The 12,644-nt window shown below is 39.5% G+C and overlaps 2 protein-coding genes across 4 annotated transcripts in view; one reads left to right on the top strand and one right to left on the bottom strand.

Annotated features, from left to right (window-relative positions):
* Positions 1 to 1,882: 1,882 nt before the first annotated feature.
* ripk1l (receptor (TNFRSF)-interacting serine-threonine kinase 1, like) lies at positions 1,883 to 10,365 on the bottom strand. 2 transcript variants are annotated; one of them, XM_013911717.1, is made up of 11 exons: positions 10,276 to 10,365; positions 9,836 to 9,998; positions 8,558 to 8,714; positions 8,276 to 8,413; positions 7,963 to 8,194; positions 7,712 to 7,861; positions 6,870 to 6,946; positions 6,626 to 6,701; positions 5,874 to 6,470; positions 5,679 to 5,744; positions 1,883 to 4,206 (listed from the first exon to the last, which is right to left on the bottom strand). In XM_013911717.1, exons 2-11 carry the CDS (start codon positions 9,994 to 9,996, stop codon positions 3,908 to 3,910), a joined length of 1,953 nt encoding a protein of 650 aa, XP_013767171.1. In that variant the 5' UTR covers positions 9,997 to 9,998; positions 10,276 to 10,365; the 3' UTR covers positions 1,883 to 3,907. The 2 variants fall into 2 exon arrangements, with proteins under 2 accessions (XP_013767171.1, XP_013767170.1); XM_013911716.1 differs by having other exon boundaries at positions 5,595 to 5,744.
* Positions 10,366 to 12,400: 2,035 nt separating this feature from the next.
* Positions 12,401 to 12,644, top strand: part of dusp22b (dual specificity phosphatase 22b) — a 5,478-nt gene continuing 5,234 nt past the window's right edge. Inside the window, exon 1 of one of the 2 annotated variants that reach the window (XM_005721409.1) lies at positions 12,401 to 12,522. The gene's annotated coding sequence lies outside the window, so the exon portion shown is untranslated. The remainder of the gene's footprint in view (positions 12,523 to 12,644) is intronic. The other variant, XM_005721408.1, reaches the window with a different exon arrangement.

Genomic DNA, 12,644 nt, shown 5'->3' on the forward strand with positions numbered 1-12,644 from the left:
ACAGCAGCACACCCCTGTGTATAGATAGAAACTGAGAGTCAGCACTTCCTTTACTGTAACATTACAAACAGTGTTTACACTGACCACTTGCAGGTACTGTAATAGTGGATGGTGCTTTGTGAATTATCTATGTATGTGATCTAGAAAATGAAATATTTGTGCATAATACTGTTTTTAAGTTATTATACAGTCTAACTCAATAACACAAACTTCAAATCAGTCTGAGTAGAGAATACTCAATACTCAATATTTTATGCAACAATATTTTTTTTACTTGTATATACTCATGAGCCACTTCATTCGGTGTATATGTATTCAACTGCTCTGTCATGCAAATACCCAATAAGCCAGTCACATGGCAGCTATTCAATACATGGTCAAGTCAACCTGCTGAAGTTTAAACTGAGCTTGAGAATAGGAGAGACAGGTGATTTTATTTGGTTTACAGAGTACGGTCTGAAAAAGAGAAAGTATCCAGTGAGCTGCAGTCGTTTGGGTGAAAATGCCTTGTCAGAGGAAAATAGCTAGTCTGCTATGAGCTGACATTATGGCAACAGTGACTTCTTGTTAAAACCAAGGTATGCAGAAGAGCATCTCTGAACACTGAAGCAGATGGCCTTATCATACTGTGTGTCACTCCAGCTAAGAACAGGAAACAGGCTACAATTCATACAGGCTCACCTAAATTAAAAAATGCATCCATTTATGAGCACAGTGAACCCATCTCCTGATGCACCATGTTAAAAAGCCCAGATCATCTCAAGCTGCTTTCATGAACATGACAGTGAATTCACTGTATTCAAATGACCTCCGTAATCACCAGATCCCAATCCAGTAGAGCACCTTTGGGATGTGGTTGAATCTTTTCTGTAAAGGTAATGTGAATCTGAATCTGGACAGTTACTCAGGACCAAACAGACCATTTACATGAAGCTTCATTTTTAGATTCATGGCTGATGTTCCTTTACATGAGGTCATCCAAGGACTCTACAACAACTTCATCTAAATGAAATATTGTTGTTGGGTTTTTTGCTCCCTCCCATGTTTTTCCTTTTATGTCCTGTGTACATAAGTACATAATCAGATAGTCTACAGACCCAGAGAGCACTATTTAAACATCATCAAATCTGAAACTAAATCTGCATTTGTATGTAATATAAGTATGTATATGTGCCTTTGTAGCTCAGAGCGTTATCACGAAACCATCAACTTCAGGGACTGATGTTCTTTATCTAATAAACTCCCCATAGAAAAAAATTCTGATTTGCAAAAGTACACTAGCACCATGTCGGTAATTCATTAAAAAGTCCATCAAAACACGAGTTTGAATTTCTTTTGGCTTTTTAGAGTCTGGATTGCTCAGTTCACTCAGAGATCACTCAGCTCCAATGATTTGTCTCACAATTTTTTATTGTTAAAAAAATGACCTGTGTCTCACATCTCACCATGTATCCTGGCAGTTTGCCATATAACTGGCATTGATATTGGGTATGACGGAAAAATAAACACACACTGGGGGCGATCGTGGCTCAAGAGTTGGGAGTTCGTCTTGTAATCAGAAGGTTGCCGGTTTGAGCCCCGGCTCCGACAGTCTCGGTCGTTGTGTCCTTGGGCAAGACACTTCACCCGTTGCCTACTGGTGGTGGTCAGAGGGCCCAGTGGCGCCAATGTCCGGCAGCCTCGCCTCTGTCAGTGCGCCCCAGGGTGGCTGTGGCTACAGTGTAGCTTGCCATCACCAGTGTGTGTGAATGGGTGGATGACTGGATGTGTAAAGCGCTTTGGGGTCCTTAGGGACTAGTAAAGCACTATACAAATACAGGCCATTTACACAATATTTACTTGGAAGGAAAATGTGTTTTTCGGTGACATAAAGTATTGTGCAAAAGTCTCAAGCCACCTGTCAATTCTTTACATTTTGCTAGAAACAAGAGAACAGCGTAGAGCGATTTACTGAAACGTGCAAACATGGAAATACAGTATAGGAGGCAAAAACAGAGTTTATACAATTCTAATGATCTTAAAACCATGACTGAGATAGATTGCTGTAAACATCTGTAAACATCTCACTTGGTACATATTGATTTGAGCCACAAATTTTAAATTTGGTTACCCACTGATTTTCAACCCAGTTCTTGTGTTTCTTGTGTCATGCCTCAGCCTTTTCTCCCCATTCATCTGGTGTAAATGCATATTTTTTAGGCGTGCCACTTCAGTGTTTGTCCTCCATTTATTTAGTTTGCTCATATTTTTTTAAGGACAGATGCCACATCATACTGAGATGTAAGTTTTCAGCTAACTGCTCTTTGGAAATCCCCTTGTTGGTGCAAAAAGCTATTTTATGCCTGTCTAACTGCTTTATCTTTGGTCTTTTTCACAGACCCAGCTAAAATGTGAAAAACAAGAATTTGTTTTTGTTGCAAGTAAAAAAAAAAAGCACATGTGCCTAAAGATACAACTAAAAATAGTTTCTTTCCTAGGGTGTCTGTTATGTGTAGACAACACTTGCTTGTCCCTTGCGTTAGGTGCATTTCTTTTGCTTGAATTATTCATTCTGCAGCGTCAGGTGACTTAAAAAACAAGAAAAACATTCCTCTGAAAGTGGTCAGCTACAATGACTGAACTGAAAATGAGTGAAAAACAGCCCATGGCAAAAGAAACACATAATAAGACTTTCAGAAAGCCTGGAGAGCAACAGCTCAGGACAAATCTTTTCACGCACAATACGAAGAGTGGCTCAAGAATATTGCACAGTACTGCACTGGAGAACGACACACTTAGAAATGAAAGCCTGTTGCTGTTTTAAAACATATGATATAGTGACCGCTCGGGACTAGTTATCAGTAACTAACTTCATAAACATATTTGTCAGAGGATAACAGCTGTAATGAATATGATGAAGACTCTGCTAGACTAAAAAAATCATTCAAAGTTTGAAAAAAAGGAGGGTTTTTTCATACGTGGGGTTCTTTTGTAATGCTGAAATGTAGTTTGCATGAAGATGAAGAAAAGACATTTGACATGCAGACCCTCAATATTGTCTCTAACTATACACACACACACACACACTCTCTGTCTTTGGCAAGACGCTATAATTCTGACGGAGAGAAAGTAACGTTTCAATCCAAAATGCTTATTATGTTTGAATGAATCACTTCATTAACATTAAAAGAATTGAATCACCAACTCACGCGTACTTTTGCTTTACCGTCATCAGATTAATGGTAGCAGTTTGGCTTACTCGTGACAGCAAACGTTTTCATTTGTATTTCATTGTTCCTTATGACGTTTTGCTGATGATGTTTTCAGCTTGTCACAGGCTCATTGGCCTTACCTGTTCTGTGATTGTAGTCATTATGTTTGTGTTGGACTGGAATAAACGTGTGCCACACACCATTTGACAGTCCCTGTACATGAATTCATTATTCTGTTAATGTGCACAAACCCACTGGCTTCTTCATACCAACCAAAACCCAACAACCTCGAAACAGTTCATATTCAAATTTAAACCTTAGCCTGAAATGAATATTTAGAGACTTGCCACCATATAGAGCAATACAAAAATCCACAATTTCATGTTAATATCTTCTTAGCAGGCGAAGCTATATCACAAAGGCATTCAATTTCATCGAAACAGTGTTTAGTAACTTGTCAAAGACTATTTCCTAAGAAAGTTTAAAGAAAACTTAATGACAGTTTTCTTTGCTCACAGAAAACTGACATTAAGCTCTATGTTTATCATTTTTGAAAAGCAGAGAAATGTATTTCAGATGAGGTGATAAGTTTTCAGTGTGTCCACCTCTACTAAAATGATCCTTCAGGCTCAGAGCCATGAGCAGAGTTTATAATTGCGGCCACCGTAGATGATAAATCAATCAGAGAACATGAGACACGTCAGTTGCTGTAAGGTTTATCCCAGTGAGGAAGACGAATTGCAGATGTCTAGTATTTTCTGGATGACATCTACCTTTATGTTTCCGTCTAGAGCTCGGCAAAGCTTCCCAACTGTACACCCAATACAGCCCTCCTTCATTTTCCAGCGCTCCAGCATCTGGTGCACCATTTCTGGCAGGCCATCACGATAGCAATCATGCTCTATGGTCTCTATATCCACATTGGTCAGACCCAAACGCCGCGCACAGCGCTTCCACTTGGTCCCAATGTTTTCTCTCAGCACGTCCAGGTGCTCCTCCATCACAGCATGGTCCTCTAACGGAAACACAAGATAAATATATTACAGAGGTGCCAGCAGCAACAGAATATGCTGCATCCAGCGAAAGAAAGAAAAGTTTTATGAGGAAGGAAATGCAATATGTTTGTTAGAACTCAAGGAAACACAAAATGCATTTTGGTGAATACAGTACTGTGCAAAAGTCTTGAGCCACCACTCTTTTATTTGTATCTTGCTTCCAAGGAGCCAGGAGTCATTTTTAAAAAGTGGTCTTGATCAATAGTTCTCCAGGCTTTCTGACAGTCTTTCAAAGTTTTTCTTTGGACACTGGCTGCTTTTTTCACAGATTTTCATTGCATTCCTTGTACCTGACCGTTGTCAGAGGAATCTTTTTTCTTTAAATGAACCAGTGCTGTGTCTCCACAAAGCTTATTTCAAATTTTATCTCTAGGTTCTTTGTTACTAGCAGTCTGTTCCAAAAACACATCATTTGTTCACATTTTCTCCAGTCGAATTGATGAAAAATGCCAACAAACAGTATTTTTGCACAAAAAGATGTTTCCTAAAGACCTATTCTCTAAAACGTTGGCATATCTTGGCATTAAGGTTAGTGTAATTTAAGATATATTAGAGATAGAGATATATTAGAGCCATTCTCAATGAAGGGAAACCAGGAGACGAGGCTGAGGTATTCCAAATTACACAAGAACTTACTGGAAACCAGTGACAACACTCATATGGAGTGATGAATTCAAATGTTAAAGTTTAAATTCAGATTTTGATCTGCCATTCAATACCATCTGGAAAGCAACAGCTTAGTTTGCAACAGCCTGATTTTTCAGCATGACAATGCATTACTGCAGTATAGGCCTACCTGGATGGAAAAACACTGTCATGGATTGAGGCAGTGTGGGATCATCTTGAGAACAGAAGAAAAGGCAGCAAACATCCAAAGAACAGCTTTGAATGTACTTCGAGAACCCTGGAGAACTACTCCTGAAGAGCTCAGTCAGAAGAATAAAGATGGTAATACCAAATACTGACCTTGTACAAACTCTATTATTGCCTTATATACTGGATTTCCTTTGATGTTTGCACGTTTCAATAAATTTCTGCACCTATTTACCATTTTTTTCTAGCAAACCATAAAGAAATGAAGAGTGGTTGAAGACTTTTGCACAACACTGTAACACTATATGCAAAAACATTTCTTTGCTCACAGAAAAACTTAGAAGGGCAAATTAAAGCTTATGGGTTTCTAATGGTCATATGTGACCAAACTATCTATCTCTGGGGTTTGGAAAGATGAGCCAATAAAAATAAAAATCACAACAACGTGTTCAACTACAGCTCTAGTAAATTAAAAGTGCATTTGTGATCTTCAGTCATGAAAAGTTCATAAACAGGCAGAAATGTTATGTTTTACCATATTTCTGAATGCCTTCTTTGATGGGAGAGTTAGTTGAGCTGTTAGCAGATACAGATGACAAGCTAAGAGAGGGGTCATAACCTCTGATGCTCATTGTGTTGTTGCTTCCAATCTGAATCCCGCTGGCATTCTGAATGTAAAGGGGTCCTGGTCAGAAAACAAAAACAAACACACGTAAACACAACTGATCCAAAAACAAGGATAACACAAAAAGCTGGGGACACCCCTCAGGGATTAGATTCAGAATTTCTTCAAACACTTATGTTTTAATAGTACCCTGATCGTGCATCTGGCAACTCTTTGAAGTGGTCAAAAGATGTCCAGAGGTGAGGTCAGGGGCAGACGTATCAGACACTGGGTAAGTTGGCCAGGACTGCTGCCGGTCGAAGTGGGAGTGGGGATGTTGCTGGTTAAACGCTGACAGAGAGGGTGTGCTCGAAGATATAGGTAAGGGGAATGGAGTAGGTGTGGAAGAGGTCTCAAAGGCACCTGCAGAGGGACGATACCAAGGCTCTTCCTGGTTTGTGGGCCGCAACGGCTCAGCTTTTGTCCAGGAGAGTACAGAAGATTTTTCTTGTTCTGGTTGCCGTGCAGAGTGATCCGAAATGCTGACGTTGCTTCGCAGGAAAGGATTTGCGGTATGGAAGGAGTTGCCAGCATCGGAGTGGTTCTCACAGTTATAACTGCCGTGTTTGTGGTACTGAAGCTCCCGATCCAGCTTCTCCTGCAACTCTGAAGGGCTGTTACTTGCCTTAGCATCTGTCTGAAGATGCCCTGGACATTGTTCATATTGGTTGCCGTGCAGATCCTCGATACTGGCTTCAACTGGCACGGACACACTTCTGTCTGAACTTATCAACGGAGCGGGGCAATCTACAAGTTGAGGAGAGATAGTAAAACAATAAAGCTGCTCAAATGTTTTCAGGATTTCTAAACAGCATTAAATGTAGCACAGAATGCAAAGGAGGGGATCAGAAAATATACAATGCGTTTTTTTTCTGACGACCGGGTTTACGGAGCACACTCACCTCCTGAAAAACTTTCAGGGCTCACTGATAAAGACTTCATCTTCTCAACAAGATCATCTGGGCCTTCGTATGAATTCTGCAATAATAAATGAATTAATTTTAAAAAACTAAAATTTTTAATAACACTGTCATTAGGAAGATATGTTACACTATATATATAATGTTTGTTTTTATTAAAATACTGCTTAATGTCTGTGATTATTTAAAAAAAAAAAAGATCACATATAGAAAATATTTATTCAACCTTCAGGTGAAGTAAATCTTCCTCTACAAGCGGTTCAAGGTTTTCCATGTAGAAAGGACGGAAGATGTTGTAGGCCTCTGCGAGACATTAAATAAGAGGAAAGAAAACTGACTCAACAAAACTCAACAAACAAAAGTGTTGCATTCACTTTATACACTCACTGGCCATTTTATTAGATACATCTGTTCGACTGCTCGTGAACACCAACAAGCAACTCGATGCATTTAGATGTGTAGACATGGTCAAAATGACCTGAAGTTCAGACTGAGGATGATTTAAGTGACTTTAAATCTAGTGTGTTTGTTGGTGCCAAAGCGGCTGGTCTGTTTATTCCAGAAACTGCTGATCTACGGGAATTTTCATACACGACCAACTCTAAGATTTACATATGAACATGATCTAAACAAAGAGAAAATATTGTTATTGTATTGTATACTATTGATACTAGACCTCAGAGGACAATGGACAGACTGCTTTGAGCTGACAGGAAGGCAACAATTACTCAACAGCAAGAATAATTCACATAACCACTCATTACAGAAGAGCATCTTATCTGAATGCGCAACAAGTCGAGTCTTGTGGCAGATGTGTTAGAGCAGCATAAGACCACAGACTGAGTTCACTGCACTCAAACTGCCAGATCTCAGTCAGACAGAGCATTTGTTGGATGTGGTGGAACAGGAGATTTGCATCTTGGATGTGCTGCTGACAAATCTGCAGCAACTGTGTGATCCTATCGTGTTGATATGGACCAAAATTTCTGGGAAATGTACCTAATGAGTGTACGTGGTTTCATCAATGAGTGCTATTTTGCTTATAATTCACAAATACAAAAAGGAAACCTTTAAAAGTCGGCCGTTCCTCAGGATTGCGATCCCAGCATCTTTCCATGAGCTGAATTATTTCAGAAGGTGTGTCTTCTGGAATAAGATCCTCTGCCGGTCGGTCACCGTTACGAACACACTGGCTGATTTGGTCTTCACTCCTGGCATCTGGGCATAAAAAGATGCTTTCTTTAAATGCTGTATGCAGTGGATATGCTGCATCTGGTAATCTTTGGCAAACTTTGGCATGTCATGATATCACAGCTCACTTGCATATGGCTCTTCCCCTGTGAGAATGACCCACACCACGATGGCAAAACTGTACACGTCAGACTTCTCAGTGGAGGGATTATGAATACTGTCCAGGTGCTCCGGGGCCATGTAGCTCAGTGTGCCAGCTCCTCTCACACCAGTCGATCGCCCCATACGGCTCTTCCTGCGAGATTCCTCCTTGGTGAGTTTACTCCACGTCTGGCAGGTGGCCAGACCAAGATCTGCAATCTACAAGAAATCCTTCACCATGACTGTGAATGCCAGCAGACAGAATCCTACATGTGTCATGACCCAGAGAGTGTAATGTACCTTAATGTGAAAATCCTTGTCCACTAAGATGTTTTCTGGCTTGATGTCCTTGTGTATGATACTCTTTTCTGTGAGGTACATCATTCCCTCCAAAATCTCTAGAATGATTCTTCCCTTGATAGATATCGGCACACTGACCTGAAGAACACAGAGATTATAGTGTAATAATGCTTCAGTTCATGATAAACTGACAAAAGTGGAACTCTTTAAGGCGACACGCTATCGATGAAAACCACAAAAGCTGTGTTTGTTACAGGTATTTATTGATTTAAGCCTACTAACGGTCTCCAGCATGTCCAGAAGGTTGCCTCTGGGGATGAGTTCCATGACAAGAGAGCAATCTCGATCCTCCATAATCACACCCAGCAACTTGACCACTCGCTCATGGTTCAGGCTCGCCATGATCTTTCCCTCCTCCAGTAGCGATTTTTTACTCTCCCTGGAAAATTTGTTAAATGTAATAAGAGAAAGCTTTTGCATAGGAAAACTGACAATGTGAGCATATTCTTACCGACTTCAATAACCCAATTCTGATATTTAAGCATGTGTGGGTGTGCAGTAACAGATAAGTAAGAAATATAGTCTTTAATTCTGTGTTTCTGTTACCATTTATAATCATACAGACAAGCCAGAGCAGTGATTCTGTTTCTAGTGCTACAGAAATACATTTATCATCTTATACTGATAGGGATTAAGATAAAGACAACATTTTTTAAAATTATGTTAAACATTTTTTTGGTATTTGGTGGAGCTGATTGAAAGTACAGAGGCAAGACTTTGGATTGGCACGTGCCTCACAGCGCATCTGAGAGACAAACAATAAGCTGACAAGTAAAAATATAAGCAACAATTTTTATAATCACTGTTAATATTTTGTATTTATAAATACATAAATACAATTCTAAATTCATTTTGTATTTATTTACATGCAGACTGTTATGGGGACAACGCACTACATTTGAAATTTTGTCTCAAAAAATAAAAAGTGAACAGATATTCTTCACAATTTAAAAAAAAAAACGAAATAGTCAATAATTAATAGAATAATTAATTCATGAGAAAGAACCGTTTTGTTTTTGTACAGTCCAGGCATGTCTCACAAGAAATCTTATGGCCTTGGATCTAGTAGCTAATTTAGTCTGTGTTCTTAGTGCTAGACTGAGTATCATCCCTAACTTTAAAACTTTACCCTTTATAGGAACGAGTTTTCTTTAAATTCGTGTATATCCGGATATAAAAACTGATTTTGGACTTCTTCGGCATTGAGCTGAATCAACCTGTCTCTATTTCCTTGTTCAAAAGGGAAGTGGTAGTGTCCAAGGTAGTGTCCCTTTTCACAGCACACTACCTTGGTATAGACAACCGTAATAACGAGTACATTCATTTACATACGTGTGTATTCATCTGTGTTATTATACTTTCTGCACGCTCTAAAAGTGTCTCGCTTGGTTGCGTGGAAAACTTCGCAGGACACATGATTCAAGTTATCGTTGGACGAAGGGGAATACCCTTGGGTAGCACATGCAGTAACATATTACAACAACTACAACAACAACTTACTCGTTGCGCAGACGTCCAGTGTACATAGTCTTTAACACCACCTGGCCCAGCGTCACATGATAACATAAGTAAACTTCTCCAAAACCTCCGTAATCCAGGGGTTCTTTTATAATGAGATCCGTCGACCTCATGTGAAGTGAGGACTCCGGCGCGGTGGCCATCCCTGGGAAGAATTCACAGTGTCACATCGGAAAAAACAAAAAACCTACAGCTCAAACAAAGCCGTGACAAAGCGCACAGGACACAGTTTAATTAGTGAATCGGCTAATCAACATCCGTAACAATCACAACACTGTGACAGAGGTCAGCTAACAACACAGGCTATCCCAAAGTGTCGGCATCTTTAACTGACTTCCTTCCATAACTAAATGAATTACTCGGGAAACAAAACTGTAGGGGGAACACATCCATTCACTTCCAGTATCAAACAAAACAGTTACCGAAAATGTGCTGGAAAGGTCCAAGTAAAGCAGTTTATTTCTATTTCCGGGATTTCCTCGACGACCTACTTCAAAAGTGAAAAGCGCAAGATAAAAAGAAAAAAAACTACAAGCAGGCTTATAAATCGATGACAGAAACAATCCAGGGGTGCTAGTAGATTCAACTATGTACTGTCGGAGATGCCTTTAACACAAAGCAGAAATACGGGATAAGATTATTAATCTTTGTGTGTGTTTACTTGTCTTATCTGCTGTGTTCACATTGTTTTTTCTCTTTCTTTTTCTTTTCTTTTTTGGGGGGGGGGGGGGCAACACTGCAATTTTTGCCGATCGCTGTAAATCGTTGAGTGTCACGTTGGTGCCACCTAGTGGTGAAACTCTTTGCAGGAGAGGCCTGTTCATATTTCATGATGGTGACACTGATGAATCGCTCTAGCTGGATCTAAACGGCAGTTGTCATAGGAGGGGAAAAAAAACGTTCTCATCGAATTAAAAAATTAAGATGTAAGCTAAGCTAAGTTAAGATGAGGACTTTGACGTTTTATTTTGTTTGTTTGCTTTTTTTTTTTTTTTTTTAAATAATAACCCCAAAAGACAAGTTAATATGATGGAGTAATTAAAATGAAGCACTGACCGAAAAAAAAAAAAACAAGTTCATTGATAAATTGAATATTTATGCGAAACTAGAGCGGGAAACCACCTGAATTGTAGCCACTGACAATGTGGGCGATGTACTACAAGTAGGCCTACATTTTGGGCAGCCTATCTGTGAACGCCCACACTATAAATTCCTCCTTTTGCACACCAAAGCCACATCAAAGCAGTATCATATGTACCTGGCTCATATTGTCTCCATTTTATTGCCTTGCAAGTTTTTTTCTTCAACTTTTTTCTGTTAATTACATTTATTGGTGGTAATTGGCAGTTGAGGAGAAATGGAGTGCTCTTACCAACAATTAAAAGACAAAAACAAGCTGGTGAGTGAAATGACTGAATTCAAGCTTAAATTCCACCTACTTATGACTGCTTGGAGATTCACATAGATGACCTTGTTTAGTGGCACAGTATCGGGCAGCGTTCTCATTCAGTTTTGGCAGTTTACAAATGAGTTTAGGTCCAATAGTGTGTTGACTCTCTCTATAAACTCAACTTACTTTATGGCAAAACTACAAGAAGTGATAAAATATCTGATGTTGCCTCCTGCCCAGTTTTCTTGTGAATCCAAGTAACATTTTAGATTGATTGATTACTATTAGAGTACATTCACCAGTGTGCAGAGCTCTTAAAAGCAATGAAACTAGGGGAAAAGTATACATACCCTCATGCATAAACCGGATGGGTGGACTGATAACCAGCTCGCATTACTCTGTGTAGTAAGTGCATCACATCTCTGTCGCAGATGCTTTCCTCCCATTCAAGCTGTAGAGTAGAGGCTGGCAGTCACAAGCTGCCCCACATAGCAAAACAACACATTACCAGGAAGTTAAGTGAACTGGTGTCTGCGGTGTAAATGTGCTGTCAATGTTGGGCAGTGGGTAGCAGCACTTCCTGTTGATGTCTTTATCACAGTAATTATCAGTAGAGATCTGACATATGCCATCATTTCTCTGTAATAGCAGCACTGTAGAGTCCCGAGCCTGTCGTTGGTTTCTCAGTGCCTCCTTCAGCAGTCACACTCTATTTCTGTTCAGACTGGTTAACTGCCAGAATGCATCTAGTTGATTATGTCTGCAGCATAGATTAAAGTTTTTTTTCTAACCAAACGTGCCTTCATATGTCATTTGGATAAGCGCGATTTCTGGAAGAGCCTTTTCAAAGGTGTCACAATAAAAGTTGTGTTGTTGGTGGAGAGGGCATCCACACTGGCTGGTCTGTAGGGGAAATCAGTAATATTTACTGATTTTTTAAATAAATAAATCAGTAAATATTTTATAATTCACTTTGTTGCAAACAGTGGTTTTCGCTGTGTTTTCAATTTATTTTAGTTACTTCAACCTGTTAGATAAAAGGAATAAAGTCAAGGTTCTCTTGGTTGAGGGTGATAAGTCACATTCTATACTCAGCTTGCAGATTCTGTTTCCTGTTTGTCCTGCTTAAAAGCCTTTCCACAGGTGCCATCATTCTGCTGGTGGTGGTGATGGCATCCAAACTGGGTCGTCTGTATGGAACAGAACAAACAACCTGTGGATACTTTGTGTTTTGCTTTGTTAGAAACCGCGATCTTCAGTGTTATTGCAGGTGTTGAAGGTGAGAAGATCCATTCCTGTCTGTCCTGGCTCTATCTATCTATCTATCTATCTATCTATCTATCTATCTATCTATCTATCTATCTATCTATCTATCTATCTATCTATCTATCTATCTATCTA

The sequence above is a fragment of the Pundamilia nyererei genome, unplaced genomic scaffold (genome assembly GCF_000239375.1).
Source record: "Pundamilia nyererei isolate P.nyererei 1_Seehausen unplaced genomic scaffold, PunNye1.0 scaffold00004, whole genome shotgun sequence".
NCBI classification, from domain to species: Eukaryota; Metazoa; Chordata; class Actinopteri; order Cichliformes; family Cichlidae; genus Pundamilia; species Pundamilia nyererei.

Bases quoted from the DNA above. Each gene is read 5' to 3' on its own strand.
- ripk1l (XM_013911716.1), bottom strand. From the start codon at position 9,996: ATGGCCACCGCGCCGGAGTCCTCACTTCACATGAGGTCGACGGATCTC. The intron at 5,745-5,873 runs GTACTATTAAAA...TTTTCTGACCAG, and splicing joins TTGCCAGATGCACGATCAGG to GACCCCTTTACATTCAGAAT. The intron at 4,207-5,594 runs GTAAAACATAAC...TGTTTCCGTTAG, and splicing joins AGAAGGCATTCAGAAATATG to AGGACCATGCTGTGATGGAG.